Source organism: Panthera pardus, unplaced genomic scaffold (assembly GCF_024362965.1).
Source record: "Panthera pardus isolate Hobbes unplaced genomic scaffold, ASM2436296v1 HiC_scaffold_18, whole genome shotgun sequence".
Lineage (NCBI taxonomy): Eukaryota > Metazoa > Chordata > Mammalia > Carnivora > Felidae > Panthera > Panthera pardus.
This window is the reverse complement of record NW_026526743.1, coordinates 426,506-445,183: the sequence shown is the minus strand read 5'-3', so window position 1 is coordinate 445,183 and position 18,678 is coordinate 426,506. Positions and strand designations below refer to the sequence as shown.

General features: G+C 40.5%; 1 protein-coding gene across 3 annotated transcripts in view; it reads left to right on the top strand.

Annotated features, from left to right (window-relative positions):
- Positions 1 to 18,678, top strand: part of ZNF112 (zinc finger protein 112) — a 32,467-nt gene continuing 13,789 nt past the window's right edge. Inside the window, exons 1-3 of one of the 3 annotated variants that reach the window (XM_019434434.2) lie at positions 1 to 89; positions 15,198 to 15,245; positions 18,121 to 18,247. In XM_019434434.2, the coding sequence (XP_019289979.2) occupies positions 15,231 to 15,245; positions 18,121 to 18,247 (142 nt within the window). In that variant the 5' untranslated portion in view covers positions 1 to 89; positions 15,198 to 15,230. Of the gene's footprint in view, positions 90 to 15,197; positions 15,246 to 18,120; positions 18,248 to 18,678 lie in introns of those variants that run through there. The other 2 variants (XM_019434436.2, XM_019434435.2) reach the window with 2 other exon arrangements.

Here is an 18,678-nt window from a genome sequence, read left to right as displayed (position 1 = left end):
GAAGCGTAGTCCAGGGTGGGGGGTTTCTGTAGGCAGAGTCGCTTCCGCTCCAGGTACGCGAGGCCGCGGCCTTCGTTCCTCCGCGAAAGGTGAGCCCCTGCCTCCCCGGGGGCCCTCCCCGTGGCCGCACTGACCTGGCTTCCCATTGCCTTGGCCCACGGTGACCAGGATCTGGACGCTGGGGAAGAGAAGCCGCCTGCGGCCAAGGGCGGGGTTGGTGTTGCCTTTGAATGAGCTCTGTGGACTGCGGGGCGGTGGGCGCATCCCCCGGCTCGGGGCCGGGCCAGGCTCCCACCTCGCCGGGGGTGAGGGTCTCCTCTTGGCTCTGCGCCTCCCCGTCCTTTCCCCGACCACCAGCCAGTGCTGCCGCATCCCCGCGGTGGAATATTCGGAGAATTTCTGTGCGTCCCTGCCTCTCTTTCCAATTCTTTAAGTGGATATTAGCGTCTACCTAATAGAGTTATTTTGCGAGTTAAGGGAGGACGGAGAAGTGAAGGACTTAGAACCTGGCTTGGGGTTTAAAAAAAAAAAAAAAAAAAAGTCCCCTGTTAGCAGTACCTTTTGATTTCTCAGTCTCCTGAAAGCTTCTGTGAACCTGGGATGGGGTCAGAGCTCCGGCTCCTGGCCTTTCTCAGATCCCTGAAGAAAGCGAAGCTGCACCCAGATTCCTAATTGTTTGTTTTTAATCTAAATGTAGGTTTTTGTAGGGGTTATTCCCGGATGTTGTCTGCACTGTCCACTGTAATGTACATGGGAGTTCTGATGAAGTTGTGATTTCTCTGAGCCTCCTTTCCTTCCGCAGCCTGGACATCGTTGAAAAAGGCTGCTGGGAGGGGGGAAATGACGCTTTGCCTCCTGGAAGAAGAGCCTCACCTGAGTAGGACTTAGCATCTTTCTTCCTCTTAGGTTATCTCCTCTCAGGGGAGAAGATATTTCCTTTACGCATCTGCAAATTCTACCAGGAACACGCCCTGACTTTTGTTTAAATACAGGAAGGGGTGGGGGAGTACTTGGGCACGAGTCATAAAGATTGCACTTACTTTTTAAAAAGTTTTTATTTATATTCCAGTTCGTTAACATACAGTGTAATACTAGTTTCAGATGTACAGTATAGTGATTTGACATCCAACACCTGATGGTCATCACAAGTGCCCTCTTTGGGGGCGGCTTGGTGGTTCTGTCCGTTGAGCATCTGACTCTTGGTTGCCGCTCAGGTCCTGATCCCAGGGTGGTGGGATCCAGCCTGTCTCGGGCTCTGAGCTGTGCTTGGAGCCTGCTTGAGATTCTCACTCTCTCTGTCTGTCTCTCTGTCTCTCTGTCTCTCTGCTTCCCCCCCCCCCCCCACACCAAAAAAAAAAAAAAAGAAAGGGAGGAAGGAAGGAAGGAAGGAAGGAAGGAAGTGTTAAAAAAATACAAGTGCCCTCCTTAATCCCCACCTCTTATTACCCATCCCTCCTCTACCGCCATTCTAGTAACCATCAGTTTGTTCTCTATAGTTGAGAGTCTGTTTCTTGGTTTGCCTCTCTCTTTTCCTTTGCTTGTGTCTTAAACTCCACACAGGAGTGAAATAACATGGTATTTGCCTTTCTGTGACTAACTTGCTTCACTTAGCGTAAGACTCTAACTGCACTCATGTCGTTGCAAATGGCAAGATTTTATTCCTTTTTTATGGTTGAGTAATATTCCATCGTGTATACATATACTACATCTTCCGTATCCATTCATCAGTCGAGGGGTTTCCATAATTTGGTTGTTGTAGATAATGGTACTGTAAACATCGGGGTGCATGTATCCCTTCGAATCAGTATTTTTATATCCTTTGGGTAAATACGTAGAAGTGCAGTTGCTGGGTCGTGGGGTAGTTCTATTTAGAACTTTTTGAGGAACCTCCTTACATTTTGTACCTTGGATGCACCAGTCTGTATTCCCGCCAACAGTGTAAGGGGGTTCCCTTTTCTTCATATCTTCGCCAACAATAGTTGTTTCTTCTGCCGTTGATTTTAGCCATTTTGGTAGATGGGAGGTGGTATCTCATTGTGGTTTTGATTTGCATTTCCCTGATAAGTGTTGTTGAGCCTCTTTCCGTGTGTCTGTTGGCCATCTGACTGCCTTATTTGGAGACTTGTATGCTCATGTCTTCTTCCCATCTCTTAACTGCATTCTTTGTTGTTGGGTGTTGATTTGTAGAAGTTCTTCATTTATTTTGGATATTAACCCTTTATCAGATACGTAATTTGCAAATATCTTCTACCATTCTATAGGTTGCCTTTTAGTTTTGTTGATTGTTTTCTTTGCTGCGCAGAGCTTTTTATTTTGATGTAATCCCAGTAGTTTATTTTTTGCTTTTGTTTCCTTTACCTTAGGAGACGTGTCTAGAAAGAAGTCGCTACAGCCACTGTCAAAGAGGTTACTGCCTGTGTTCTCCTCTAGGATTTTGATGCTTTCCTCTCTCCCATTTAGGTCTTTCATCCATTTTGGATTTGTTTTTGTGTATGATGTAAGAAAGTGGTTCAGTTTCATTCTTTTGCATGTTGCTGTCCAGTTTTCCCAACGCGATTTGTTGAAAAGATCGTATTTTTCCCATTGGATATGCTTTCCTGCTTTGCCTAAGGCTAATTGACCCTATAATTGTGGGTCCATTTTTGGGTTTTCTGTTCTGTTCCATTGATCTTGGTGTCTGTTTTTGTGCCAGTACCATACTGTTTTGATTACTGCAGCTTTGTAATTTAACTTGAAGTCTGGAATTCTGATGCTTCCATCTTTGCTTTTCTTTTTCAAGGTTGCTTTGTCTACTCAGCGTCTTTTGTGGTTCCATATACATTTTAGGATTGTTTTCTCTAGCTCTGTGAAAAATGTTGGTGGTGTTTTGCTAGGGATTGCATTAAATGTGTAGATTGCTTTGGGTAGTATTGACATTTTAACAGTATTTGTTCTTCCAACCTATGAGCATGGAAAGTCTTTCCATTTCTTTGTGTCCTCATCAATTTCTTTCATCAGTGTTTTCTAGTTTTCAGAGTACAGGTCTTTCACCTCTTTGGTTATGTTTATCCCTAGGTATCTTATTATTTTTGGTGCACTTGTAAATGAGATTGATTCCCGCTGCTTCATTATTGGCGTATAGAATGCAGCAGATTCTGTTTTTTTTAATCCGGTGACTTTACTGACTTTGTTTATCAGTTGTAGCAGTTTTTTGGTGGATTTTTTTTTTTGGATTTCCTATATAGAGTATCATGTCATCTGCAAATAGTGAAAGTTTCACTTCTTCCTTGCCGATCTGGATGCCTTTTATTTCTTTTTGTTGTCTGATTGTTGAGGTTAGGACTTCCAGTACTATGTTAAATAACAATGGTGAGAGTGGACATCCCTGTCTTGTTCCTGACCATAGGGGAAAAGCTCTCAACTTTTCCTCATTGAGGATGATATTAGCTGTGGGCTTTTTGTATATGCCCTTTATTATATTGAGGTGTTCCCTCTAAACCTATTTTTTTCAGGGTTTTTTTTTTTAATTAAGAATGGATATTGTACTTTGTCAAATGCTTTTTCTGCATCTATTGAAAGGGTTGTATGGTTCTTATCTTTTCTTGTATTAATGCAGTATACCACATTGATTTGTGACTATTGAATCACGCTTGGAGCCCAGGAATAAATTCCACTTGATTATGGTGAATGATTCTTTTAATGTACTATTGGATCCGATTTGCTAGTGTTTTATTGAGAATTTTCACATCCATGTTCATCAGGGATATAGTTTTCTTTTTTAGTGGAGTCTTTTGTCTGGTTTTGGTATGAGGGTAATGCTGTCCTCATAGAATGAATTTGGAAGTTTTCCTTCCTTTTTAATTTTTTGAAATAGTTTGAGAAGAATAGATATTACCTCTTCTTTAAATGTACGGTAGGATTCCCCCTGTGAAGCCATCTGGCCCTGGACTTTTGTTTGTGGGGAGATTTTTGATTGCTGATTTAATTTCTTTGCTGGTTATTGGTGTGTTCAAGTTTCTATTTCTTCCTGTTTCAGTTTTGGTAGTTTATATGTTTCTAGGAATTTATCCATTTCTTCCCGATTGTCCAGTTTGTTGGCATATACTTTGTCATAATATTCTCTTATAATTGTTTGTATTTCTGTGGTATTGGTTGATATTTCTCCTCTCTCATTTGTGATTTTATTTATTTGGGTCCTTTCCCTTTCCGTTTTGATAAGTCTGGGTGGAGGTTTATTCAATTTTATTTTTTCAAAGAACTAGCTCCTGGTTTCATTGATTTGTTCTAATGGTTTTTTTGTTTTGTTTTGTTTTTAGTTTTTAGTTTCTATATCATTTATTTCTGCTTTAATCTTTGTTCTTTCTGCTAGCTTTAGGCTTCGTTTGTTGTTCTTTTTCTAGCTCCTTTAGATGTAAGGTTAGATTGTTTATTTGAGATTTTTCTCTTTTTTTTTTTTCCTTTCTTCTTGATGTAGGCCTCTATTGCTATATACTTCCCCCTTACGACCACTTTTGTTGCATCCCAGAGGTTTTGAACTGTCGTGTTTTCATTTTCATTTGTTTCCGTGGATTTTTTTTTTAACTTCTTCTTCATTTCCTTGTTGACCCTTTCATTGTTAAGTAGCATGTTATTTAACCTATATGTACTTGTGGTCTTTCCAGATTTTTTTCTTGTGATTGACTTCAAGTTTCATAGTGTTGTGTCAGAAAATATGCGTGGTATGATCTCAGTCTTTTTATATTTGTTGAGGGCTGATTTGTGACCTAATATGTGATCTAGTCAGGAGAACATTCTGTGTGCACTTGTAAAGAATGTGTATTCTGCTGTTTTAGGATGGAATGTTTGGAAAATATCCGTTAAGCCCATCTGGTCCAGTGTGTCATTCAAAGCCATTGTTTCCTTGTTGATTTTTGCTTAGATGATCTGTGCATTGATGTAAGTGGGCTGTTAAAGTCCCCAACTATTGTATTATTATCAATTAATTCCTTTATGTTTGTTATTAATTGGTTTATATATTTGGGAGCTTCTATGTTGGGGCATAAATATTTACAATTGTTATATCTTCTTACTGGATTGTCCCCTTTATTATAGGGCCCTTCTTTGTCTCTTGTTACAGTCTTTGTTTTAAAGTCAGTTTGTCTGATGTACGTATTGCTACTTTGGCTTTCTTTTGACATCTATTTGCATGGTAAATGTTTCTCCATCCCCTCACTTTCAATCTACAGGTGTCGTTATGTCTAAAATGAATCTCTTGTAGGCAGCATATGTAGGGGGTCTTTTTTCCCCCCTATTCTGACACCCTATGTTTTTTGATTGGAGCGTTTAGTCCATTTACATTCAAAGTAATTACAATAGATATGTATTTATTCCCATTTTATTACTTGTTTTATGTTTTCTCTGATCCTTTCTTGTCTTTTTCTCTTTCATGTTTTGCTTATTTTCCGTAGTGATATATTTGGATTTCTTTCTCTGTATTCTTTGCATATTTATCAGTGGCTTTTGATAATATGGTCACTATTAGGTTGGTATATAACCTCTTCTGCATATAGCAATCTATATTAACTTGATGGTCGTTTAAGTTTGAACCTATTCTTTTCTCCTTTCCTCCCCACATTTTTATATTTGTCATCATATATTATATTTGTGTGTGTGTGAAAGAGAGAGAGAGTTCCTTGACTGAGTTTTTACATAAATATTCATTTTTACTGCTTTTGTTTTTCTTGCCCTCATACTTTCACTTTTGGTCTCTCCTTTCCATTCAGAGTCCCCTTTAATGTTTCTTGCAGGATTGGTTTAGTCCTCGTGAACTCCTTTGGTTTGTCTGGGAAACTCTTTCTTTCTCATTCTATTCTGAATGATAGCCTTGCTAGATAGAGTATATTTGGCAGCAGAATTTTTGAATTGAGCATTTTGAAAATATCATGCCACCCCCTTCTGGCCTGTAGTTTCTATTGAGAAATCTCCTGCTAGCCTTATGGGTTTTCCCTTGTAAGTTACTGACTTCTTTTGTGTTGCTGTTTTAAGATTTTTTTTCTTTGTCACTGCATTTTATAAATGTAACTACAATGTGTCTTGGTGTTGGCCTGCTTTTGTTGATTTTGTTGGGGGTTCTTGTGCCTCCTGGATCTGGATGTCTGTTTCCTTTCCCAGATTTGGCAAGTTCCAGCTATTATTTCTTCAAATAAGTTTTCTGCTCCCTTCACTATCTTCTTCTTCTGGGACTCCAGTGATACAAATATTACGTTTGATAGAATCACTGAGTTCCCTAAGTTTTGTTTTGCATAATTCTTTCTCTGTTTTATATAGCTTTATTGTTTTCCATTACTTTGTCTTCTGGGTTATTAATTTGTTCTTATACTTCTTCCAGCCTGTTGGTCATTGCATCAAGCGTGTTTCTAATCTTATTTATTGCACTCTTCATCTCTTTTTTAACTCTTTTATCACTGTGTTAAGGGTTCCACTAACGTCTCCATTCTTTCTCTAGTCCGCTGAGCATCCTTATGATTGTTGCTTTAAATTCTCTATCAGGTATGTTAGTGATAGCTGTTTCACTTAGATCTCTAGCCGTGAACTTGTCTCTTCTTTCATTTGGGATACATTCTTCTGTCTTCTCATTTTGTCTAAGCCTCTGCTTGCCTCTCTGTGTTAGAACAGCTAGTTGTGTCTTTGCTCTTGAAAATAATGACCTTGTGAAAAAGAAGCCATGTATTTCCCAGGGCCTGGCACTTCAGGGTGTCTACAGTGTGTGCTGCATGCACTCTGCTGTTGTGTTCTGGTTGCTCTGTCCTTCAGGCCAGTTGTCTGCAGAGGTTCTCCTTGCCTGCAGAGGCTCTCTGTGCCTACTGTGGGCAGTGATTGGTCCCTGGCCTAAATTTGGTGAGTTTTAAATAGGTGTGCTCTGGTCTGCCTGTGAAATGAGTCTCTTCACCATCTCCACTGGAACTGAGGCCCTGTAAAACTCTCTGGTCTGGAGACACGGTGAGGGCAGGGGTTTGTGTTGGTCTTCTGGGGGAGGGGCCCACTGTGCCGAGACTGAAAAGGCAGTTCCACTGGAGCACAGCAGGGTGGGGCTTGGTGCAAGCAGGTTAGGCAGCCAGTATCTGTGCTGTACTGCTTTCTGCAGGTGGCTCTGTGCTTATGCTGAGGGATGGGAGAGGGAAATGGTGCCGGGCCACCTCCTTTATCCTGGGGAGGTGTCTCTGTGGATGCTGCCTCTCAGGGACATGCTCTGAGAACAGCAAATAATCTCCCAACTGTGTGCCCAAGCTGCTCTTCAGATTGCTGTTTTCGTGCTGCATTCCCCTCGGTTGCTTGCCTGTCTTTCTCTTCAAGAACAGCTTCTCTTCAAGAGCCTTCTGGGCTCTATCTCAGCCAAGCCCACTGACTTAAAGCTCCAGGCTTTCAAAGTAGAGACTGTAAAGTCCTAGGGAATTCCTCTAAAGTATTTGTCTATTCAAACCTTATAGGTGAGCCTAAGTATTGTCTTTATCATCTAGCAAGGTACTGAGATATATTACTACAATCCAGAATTACAGCTTTTCAGATCGCAACTTTATCATAAGGGCAGTAGTTTGCCCTAAAATTATGTAAGGGCCATTGAACAAGTGGCTTGGACATGGAATTTATGAATGGCCCATTATCATTTCTTTTCCCCCTTCTTGGCATCCCAGGCTTGCCTCCAATTTCAGGTCCTTTAGTTTGTTTCTGAAAGCAGAGAGAACACCTACCTGAGGGGGCTCCTTTCCCTCGTGTACAGTGAAAGTAGATATCAAGAATCTTATGTAAAACTGTGGAAATTTACTATGTAAATGCTTGACAGAATATTTCCCTGCTAGTGTAATTTTTGGAAGGTGCTTTCTCCATTTATTTAAAACTGGCTGCGCAATTAAAAAATGCCATGCAGGGAAAAAACCCAAAAAACAAAAAGCAAAAAAAAAAAAACATAAAACCTCTAGGCTTTGAGCCCCGCACTATTGTAAGAATGCACAACATTCAGCCCCTCTCACTTTCCAAGCCATTGACAATGGAGAAACATTCTCCTCGGGTGTCCCTGGTGTGCTCCTCTCTTTCTCGCTCCCTTCTCCATGATCGCGGCACCCTTCCCTTGACAGCAGCCAGGATCTGTTTCTCCCCTAAACTACATCTCTGCATTTCTTACCTTCTTGGATGTAGCCCCTTCTCTCTGTTTAGTTGTAGAATTTGTTCCGTCAGTCTTCAGGTTGATTTCTAGGGTATTTAGCTTGATCTAATAGTTACCTAGTTGCATTTGTGGGACCAGGCAAGCCTAGTGTCCTCCTGCTCTGCCACCATCTTCCTGTCTCCTAACGATTCTATTTAAACATTTAACGTTAAACATCATCCTAGAAATTTTATGTGAATTAACATATGCAATCCCAGCAAGAGCCCTATGGGGTCCCATGGATACTGTTATTCCCATGTTGTAGATGAGAAAAGGGAGACACAGAGGGCATAAGTTGTTTGTCCTAGGTCACACACCTAGGAAGGCTGAGCTGGGATTTGAGTTAGGTTTCAACCTATTGCCTTAGTTCTTACTATGCTTAGTATCATGTTGAGAAGGCATGTTTTGGATTTTTGTAGAGGGCCATGAAAGCTATGTCAATGAACTTTGAGTTTTTGATAAGATATTTTCAGTCATCTGTAATTTAATGGCATTTTATTTGGAATAATATTTATACTTCTAAATGAAATAAGTCAGAGAGAGACAAATACCATATGATTTCACTTATATTAGAATCTAAAAACCAAACACGACAATAACAGACCGATAAATAGAACAAACTGGTGGTGGCCAAAGGAGAGAGGGCTGGGGGTGATGGGTGAGATAGGTGAAGAGAGTTAAGAGGTACAAACTTCCAGTTATAGAATAAGTCACAAGGATAAAAAGTACAGAATAGAGTCCATAATACTGTATTAATTTTGTATGGTAACAAATGATAATTACACTTATTGTGGGGAGCATTGCATAATGTGTAGAATTATCAAATCATTGTGTTGTATACCTGAAACATAATATGTCAACTATACTTTAATTTAAAAAGACTAAATTCTAGGGGGGTGCCTGAGTGGCTCAGTTGGTCAAGCGTCCAACTCTTGATTTCGGCTCAGGTCATGAGCTTACAGTTCATGAGATCGAGTCCCACATCGGGCTCATGCTGACAGCGTGGAGCCTGCTTGGGATTCTCTCTCCCTCTCTCTCTGCTGCTCCTCTGCTCACTCTCTCTCTCTCTCTCAAAATAAATAAATAAATATTTAAAACTTCAATCCTAGAAATTTATAGTTCATATTCTGATTATAGAAATAATGATGGCATATTGTAGAGAATTAAGAAAATACCTGAGGTATAAGGAGAAAAGTTTTTTTTTTTTTTAAGGTTTTGTTCTCTATTAAAGGGATTTTTCCTTTTTTTTTTTTTTTTTTAAGGTTTATTTATTTTTGACAGAGAGAGCACCAGTGAGGAAGGGACACGGAGGGGGACAGAGGATCAGAAGTGGGCTCCATGCTAACAGCAGCGAGCTCGATATGAGGCTCAAACTCACAAACCATGAGATCATGACCTGAGCTGACGTTGGACGCTCAACCGACCGAGCCACCCAGGTTCCACAAGAGAAAAGTTTAATTGCCAGTAACCACAGGTTGTAGAGATAACAATATTAATATTTTAATGTTTTCCTGGTCCATATATATAGTTTTGGCTTTTTTTACTAAAGATTTACAAAGTAGATATAGGTTTTATTTCTCCCGTAAGTTTTTACTGTGGAAATTTATAAATATAGCCAAATGTAATAAGAGTAACCATAATGAGCCCCAGTGGAACCATCACCCGTATTTAATCCTTGTTACCATTTGTCACCCTTGTGCCCCCACCGCCCCCAGTCTTTTTGTTTCAGCCTCTTAAAGCAAATCCGCAACATTGAGTCAGCATGATAGTGGTTCGTTGGTTGTCATAATTGCCAGAAATTGATTATCATTTATTTTTTATATCCAAGACCAAGAAAGGGAGATGTTAGCAGCTACTCTAAGGTTTTCACTTCAAGCATCTTTGATGCTTGGAGAATGTTAGTTGAGAAGGCTCCACAAGAACATGGCACTTTGGAGAGGGATGGTGATGGATTTTGTTTCCGTATATAGAATTTGGCTTACCTGCGTCTGGTTTTTTTGTTTCTTATCCCTCTCTTTCCATACACCTGCAGTTCTTGTGGTGCTGGGACCATGTCATATTTTTCTCTGTGTGTTCAGCACTCAGTATAAGATGGGCCAGGGTTTCTGGTTAGAATAGCTACTCAACAGACAGCTGGCATGAAACGTTGGCAGGGCAGAATTTCTGAAATTGGAATGAGGTAGCAAAATGGTCGATGGCGATATTCCTTAATCTCAGTTAATATTAGTGAGCTATATAATCCGCCAACTGTTTCAGAGTGTTGAAAAGTGGATGGGAAATTCTTTTGATGATCTAAAACATATTTCCTAAGAATCAACTATATTTTTTCCTAAGAAATACATTGGTAGAAATAATAATAGCAAATATTTGCAGACTGTTATGACGAGGAGGCAGTGTTTCCAATAGTTTACATAGATCGACTTCTTTCTCAGGACATCTGGGTGGTTCAGTCTGTGAAGTGTCCGACTCTTGGTTTTGGCTGAGATCATGATTTCACAGTCGTGAGGTCACACGCTGCATGGAGCCTGCTTAATATTCTCTCCCTCTTCCTCTGCCCCTCCCCAACTCACATACATGCTTTCTCTCTCCAAAAAATAAAATAAATGAAGGAAAAAACCTTATTTCTCATAACAAACCTAATACCCTTATATTACAGATAAGGAAATGGACTTTTAAAAAACAGTTCTTGTAAAGTTCACTATCTTTTTCTTTTGGGGGTACAGTTTTATTCATTTTAATGCAGGTATAAATGTATATAATCGCCACCATCATCCGATGCAGAGCAGTCCCTTCAGCTCCCCAAATTCCCCTCCTGTTTTCTCTTCATAATCATCCTTCACCACATCTGTAACTACCGGCAACCACTAGACCCCTATAGGCTTGTCTTTTTGAGAGTGTCATATCAATGAACTCATACCATATGTAAACTTTTGAGGCTGGCTTCTTTCACTCAGCATAACGCTTTTGACATTCATCCACACTGTAAGTATCACGGCTTCATCTGGCTAAGTATTAGCCATTATTGCTGGTTAATACTCCATTAATTAATAAAATATATGTAATAATATAATATATATTATAGTTTATCTGCTCATCCATCCACTGAAGGGTATTTGGGTTGTTTCCGGTTCTTGGCTGTTATGAATAAGCTGCTATAAACATTTGTGTACAGATTTTTGTGCCTATTTCTCTAGTGTATATAGCCAGGAATAGGAATGTTGGGTCCTATGGGGATTGAATATTTAACATTGTAAGAAACTACCAAACTGTTCTCCGGGCTGTCTGCCATCCTGCATTTCCACTAATGATGCATGAAAGTTCCAGTTGCTCCCCACCTTGCTCGTCATTTAGCATTGTCTGTATTTTACTTTTAATTTTAGCCATTCTAATGAACGTGTATTACAATCTCATTGTGACTTTAACTTACATTTCCCTAGTGACTAATGATGTTCAGCAGATACGTCTTTCGCTTATTTCCCATCCTCGTATCTTCTTGGCTGAAGCGTTTATGTTTTGGTGAAGAAATTCTGCTCTAATGAGACGCTTCATTTTGTCTTTAAAGTTTACTCATTTTTAGAGAAAGAGAGAGAGAGGGCAAGTATGAGCTGAGGAGGGGCAGAGGGAGAGGGAGAGAAAGAGGATCCCAAGCAGACTCGGTGCTGTCAGCACAGAACCCGATGTGGGGCTTCATTCCATGAACCACGAGATCATGACCTGAGCCAAAATCAAGAGTCGGATGCTTAACCAACTGAGCCATCCAGGCGCCCCAATGAGACATTTCATTTTAAATTTTTGAATTTTTCTTTCTTTCTTTTTTTCGTTCTTTCTTTTTTTTTTTTTTTTTTTTTTTTTTTGGTAGTTTCAAGTTTTTATTTAAATTCCAGTTAGTTAACATATATTGTAATATTCGTTTCAGGAGCAGAATTTAGTGATTCATTATTTACGTATAAAACCCAGTGCTAGGGGCGCCTGGGTGGCACAGTCAGTTGGGCGTCCGACTTCAGCCAGGTCACGATCTCGCGGTCCGTGAGTTCGAGCCCCGCGTCGGGCTCTGGGCTGATGGCTCAGAGCCTGGAGCCTGTTTCCGATTCTGTGTCTCCCTCTCTCTCTGCCCATCCCCCGTTCATGCTCTGTCTCTCTCTGTCCCAAAAATAAATAAATGTTAAAAAATAAATAAATAAAATAAAAAAAATAATAATAAAACCCAGTGCTCATCACACGTGCCCTCCTTAGTACCGATCATCCATTTAACCCATCCCCCCAGCTCCCCTCCCCTCCCCTCCAGCAACCCTCAGTTTGTTCTCTATAGTTAAGAATCTGTTTTATGATTTGCCTCTCTCATTTTTCCTCCTATGCTCATCTGTTTCATTTCTTAAATTCCACATAGGTGTGAAATCATATAGTATTTGTCTGTCTTTGATGGACTTTTTTCGCTTAGCATAGTACACTCTAACTCCATCCATGTTGTTGCAAATGGCAAGATTTCATTCTTTTTGATGTCCGAGTAATATTCCAGGCCACAACTTCTTCATCCATTCATCAGTCAGTGGACATTTGAGCTCTTTCCATAATTTGGCTATTGTTGGTAATGCTACTATAAACATTGGGGTGCATGTATCCCTTTGAATCAGTATTTTTGTATCCTTTGGGTGTTGGATTGTAGGATAGTTCTATTGTTTACTTTTTGAAGACCCTGCATACTGTTTTCCAGAGTGGCTGCATTAGTTTGCATTCTGACTTTTCTCGACATCCTCGCCAACATCTGTTGTTTCCTGTGTGGTTAATGTTAGCTCTTCTGACAGGTGTGAGGTGATCCCTCGTAGTTTTGATTTGTATTTCCCTGATGAGGAGTGAGTTTGACCATCTTTTCCTGTGTCTGTCGGTCATCTGTTTTGGGGGAAATGTCCATTCATGTCTTCTGCCCATTTCTTCACTGGATTACTTCTTTTTTGGGTGTTGAGTTTGATAAGTTCTTTATAGATGGTGGATACTAACCCTTTATCAGCTATGTCATTTGCAAATATGTTCTCCCTAAATGTGAGACAGAAAACCATCAAAATCCTAGAGGGTTACAGGCAGGAATCTCTTTGACATTGGCTGTAGCAACTTACTAAATATCTCTCCTGAGGCAAGGGCAATAAAAGCAAACATGAACTGTTGGGAGTTCATCAAAATAAGAAGCTTCTGCACAGCGAAGGAAACAATCAACAAGACTAAAAGACAACGTTTGGAATTTGTTTTCTAATTTTTCTGACCACTCCTTTACTGTGAATTGAGGATATTTGTGATGAGGGCTTGGTCTGATAATGTTGATGTGTGTGTAAATATATGTATTGATGTGTGTGTGTGTAGATAGATAGATAGATAGATATAGATAGATAGATATAGATATAGATATATATGTGTGTATAGTATATATATATATGTGTATATATGTGTGTCTGTGTGTGTGTGTATATATATATATCTTTGCCTTCTAATTCACTAACAAAATACTTCACTCCATTGTGCCTTAAAAGTAAGACTTTGAAAGTCTATTTTTATCTTCTTGTTTTGATGTAATTAGGATGTACCTGTAATACAAGTTAAAACGTTGTGGTATAGCAATGCATGTGCTACATGAAGTGCTTGTGATTTATAACTGAGCCACGGTGATTTGGATTGTGCTTTGTAACAGTGCAACGTAGTAAGTTGCACATATACAATGCAGTTGTTGCAACTATACGATTCTGCTGTGGTATGAAAGCAGCCAGAAACAATACTTAAACCATGAGCGTGGCTCTGTTCTAGCAATGCCTTATAGAATTTGTGAATTAGTATCTATGAAATCTGATTTTTTCATATGTCATAAGATAATCGTCTTTAAATTTTTTTTTTCAACCATTAAAAAAATCAGTGTGAGTCCATCACTAAGAATGGTAAAAGCCAGGGGCACCTGGGTGGCTCAGTCGGTTAAGCGTCCGACTTCAGCTCAGGTCATGATCTCACGGTTTGTGGGTTCCAGCCTGTGTCAGGCTCTGTGCTGACAGCTCAGAGCCTGGAGCCTGCTTCCAATTCTGTGTCTGCCTCTCTCTCTGTCCCTCTCCCCCTCATGCTCTGTCTCTTTCTCTCAAAAATAAATGAACGTTAAAAAAAATTTTCTTTTAATTTTAAAGATGAATAATGAAATAAGATCTAAATAAGTTTTAAAATACCCATCCGTCATTAAACTTTTCAGAAAGGTGGTCTCAGTGTGTAAATATGAAGCAAGTCCTCTTTGCCACCCAGATGCCTTACAAGACACGTTTACAAGGATGGTTTTATGATGAAGATTAGTATCTGGTTTTCTCATAATAGAAATTGGTATAATTGCAATAGTTTTCTGCTATTCACGCGTAATCCTAATAGCAATCGGATAATGTCGGTTCCATTATGATCCTCCTGCTTTAGGTTACAGAAATGAAACATGGAGAGGTTATTAATTAACCGTGGTTAAATGGATGCATATATTGTATATTATAGGCACTATAATATATATTACATTATGTATTATTTATTGTATACAATACGTTATATATTGTTACATGTTGTATATAATATATATGTTATATATTGTGTATAATACATGTGTTATATATTGTCATACGTCATACATTGTATATAATATTTACGATACATACTGTTATATGTTCTATATTACGCATGCGTATGCTGTGGCAGTGCCAACATACAGCAGATATACAGCAAACACACAACGGTGCCAGGTTTTGAAACAGAATTTTGTGCCCGAGTCCACTTCTAACCAGTACATCCCAGGGCCTCTCCTTGCCCACGTGTCTCGGGATCGGGGCGAGTTCCTTAGGAGCAGAAAGGCGACGTGAGGAGGGAGGGCTGAGGGTCACTGTGCAGCCTGTCCCGTGCTTGCGGGCGTCCTGCCAGGAGAAACCTCACCGGCGGCTGGAATCTGGCCGACACTGGGCCGCCTTTTTCTCTTTCGCACCGAGCTGCGTTTCCCTCCCTCGCCTGGTTCCTTTCTCAGTGCCTTGTTTTGCCTTCTCAGGTATCCGCCTTTCCCTGGGAAAAGGAGGAGAAAATGATCAAGTTCCAGGTGAGCTGGGGTTTTCACTTCCATCACTGAGCGCATTATTTCACTTCTCACTGAGGGGGACACGCTCTTTTCTCTTCCTTGCCAAGAAGAAAGAACTACAGCAGATGTTTAAGACCATCTAGGCGCCACGCAGTTTCTTTTTAAAACACGTTTTCCTTCCAGTTTCTGTTTTATGTTCTTCTTATTGCACAAACAATAGTGTGCAAGAGAAATAGACATTTTAAAAAATGGGAGGCACCTGACCAGCTTAGTCGGTGGAGTGTGTGACTCTTGATCTCGGGGTTGTGGGTTTGAGCCCCACATCGGGTATAGAGATTACTAAAAAATAAAATCTTTTAAAAAAATTTTTTTTAATTTTTTTTTTAGTGTTTATTTATTTTTGAGACAGAGAGAGACAGAGCATGAACGGGGGAGGGGCAGAGAGAGAGAGAGAGACAGAATCCAAAGCAGGCTCTAGGCTCTGAGCCATCAGCCCAGAGCCCGACACGGGGCTCGAACTCACGGACCTCGAGATCGTGACCTGAGCTGAAGTCGGACGCTTAATCGACTGAGCCACCCAGGCGCCCCAAAAAATAATTTTTAAAAAAACTTTATTTATTTGAGAGAAAGAGAGAGAGTGTGTGAGCAGGGGAGGGGCAGAGAAAGAGGGAGAGAGAATCTTAAGCAGGCTCCATGCTGGGCGTGGCACCCAATTCGATGTGGGGCTCAATCTCGTGACTATGAGATCATGACCTGAGCTGAAATCGAGTCAGACACTTAACTGACTGAGCCACCCAGGTGCCCCTGCCAAAACAAAAGAAAACAAAACAAAACAAAAAGTTTTAAAATGAAAAGGCCACGCATTATTCTGCTTATAAATTACCTTTTTCCACAGTCACTTCATATGCAATATAATATGCAATAATAGCTATAATTTTGAATTTTTTCACTTAAAATTATTTCACCTAACATGTGTCATCTTTTATTAATTTCAATGAACTGCCGTCCCTGCCCCGTTTTCAACTATGCCCCATTCACAAGTTAAGTTCTTGGGAATTCTCACAGTTTAAGGCAACAGTATCGGTTTTACTACCAACAATCTTTCCAAAAAAGCAATTCTGAGAGAATTCTGATACAATTTATCCTTCTGTTGTAGGGACTCAAAACTAAAAAAAAATTTTTTTTTTCCTAATGCCTTGGCTACTTTATAAAAAGAATACCTAAAAGGTGGTTCTGTCTAACCAAATCCTACTGAAGCTGAACGCAGAAAAAAATTGTGTGAGATGTTTTCAGACAAAAAGAGCTAGATTTTGTTTTTCTTCCCAAGACCTGAAACTTTCTTTGCGTGTGTCTGTGGATGTGTCCTTGTGTTTCACTCCTTGTATATTAACTCATTTTGTTAGACCTATAGACTTCATTAAAAACAATTTTAGTCAGACTATAGGACAGGCAGGCACTTTGCACCTGTTACTTTATTCACTGCCCCGAGGGGAATTTAGAATAATCTGCAGCATTAACATGAAGGTAAGACGGCCCTGGAGGTTCAAGTCCTGCTCAAGTTCCTACAGCAGACCAGTGTCTGGCCAACTCCAAAGCCTTTCCCTCCTGGATCAAGAGTATCAGGCGCATCGTTTGGGAGGAAAGAGAGGCAAAACAAAACAAAACAAAACAAAATCCAAAACCAAAGCAGTGTTCTCACGCAGAGACTGAAGGCCTCGGGTCGTGATATTTAGAGCTCCAGCCAGAACAAATGCAGTGTTGACCTGGTCTTCATACAAAAGATTTAAACCCCCTGCAGTAAAAAGAAGACAAACAGCAAAGTAGAATGAGGAGTATTTACAGCGTATTTGGAAGAAAAGGACTGAATGTCCCCCAAACGAATATTTGGAATGCAACAAGAAATAGAGACGCCCAGCAAATACGTGAAAAGGGAATGGTCTTCATTGCTAGGACCTTTGTAAACATTTTGCTAAATAGCTGGTGTTTACTTTCCATGTCTACTTCTGAGATTATCAGAGGTTTTGTTTTTTTTTTTTTAGCTATTCATGTCTAGTGTTGGCCAGGGTATAGAGGTTTAGGAATTTATACTTGGAAGAAGAAGAAGCAAGCAAAATCTTTTTGGAGGAAACACCTGTCGTTAAGAGCTCAAAACACTAAAAGCTGGCCTTCAGCATTACCATTTCTACTTTTCGGAATTTATTTTAAGGGGATGAGCCAAGGTCTCTGTGAAAGGAATTTTTTTTTTTCAGCCTTGTTTATAATAGATAAGCTGAAAGTAAGCCAGCATGCATCGTTTGGATCAGTGCATTGTATCCTAGGCCATCAATTCCTCGACTTACTATACAGCCCCGCAATGGGACGAAAGCTGGTCGTAAGAGTGAGTATGATAACAGTTAACATCTATCGGGTACTTAGGTCACTCGTTTTATTATCAGTACCCCATGCTGTGCGTATCAGCATGCAGGTGAGAGAATCAAGAACTTTTCCAAGGTCACATAGCTAGCATGAGGCAGAGCCTTCCCGCGTGAAGCCTTGCCCACATCACAACATTATAAACGCTGCACACTCCAGAGGGGGTACAGAGGACGAACTAGACGCTTCAACAGTAAGGGTGACTTTAAAATATCGGTAGCCCATGATGCCACAGTTCCAGGGACTTACCTGTAAGAGTGCCAACAAAAGGGAGCAATTTATTTGTTTGTGTGGCAGCAGCTTGGTGTGCAAGGAGTTCTTTTCTTGGAGCCCTTTTGGTGGCTGGAATGAGTGGTGTAGAAGGCAAACAGAAGGCAGCTACTTCGATTGGGTCCCCAGACTCTAGAATAGCTCCCCATCCTTGACACACACTTCATGCTGCCCCCTTCCATAAGCATGGTCTGCGTGTGCTTGGTGTTTGTAGGAGCCGGTGATGTTCAAGGATGTGGCCGTGGTCTTCAGTGAGGAGGAGCTGGGGCTGCTGGGCCCCACCCAGAGGAAGCTGTACCGAGACGTGATGCTGGAGAACTTCCGGAACCTGGTCTCTGTGGGTGAGGACAGGCATGCGGTGACTGAATGCCAGCCGCCTTGGGGTGTCTTTAAATGTGCTCAGGTGTTTCAAGCTCTGGGACTCTTGAAACCATCCTCTGAGCTTGGCCAAATAAGAGTCCTAATAATCCCTGTACAACACAGACAAGATGTCTCTGTCTAGGCAAAAATCCGTCCTTCCAACTATGTAAATGGGCAAATTGTGGTTCTGCAACATGGTTTGTTGTGAAATCAATTTAGTGAGTTGCTCAGCCCCCCCCCCCCCCCCCGCAGGGTGCCAGTAATGGTAACTGTTTATTAACTTGATGTTTCAGAGGTTTTTTATTTTTTGGTTTTTGTTTTTTGCTTTAACAATGTATTTGTAGGGGTGCCTGGGTGGCTCAGTCGGTTAAGTATATGACTTTGGTTCGGATCATGATCTCACAGTTTGGTG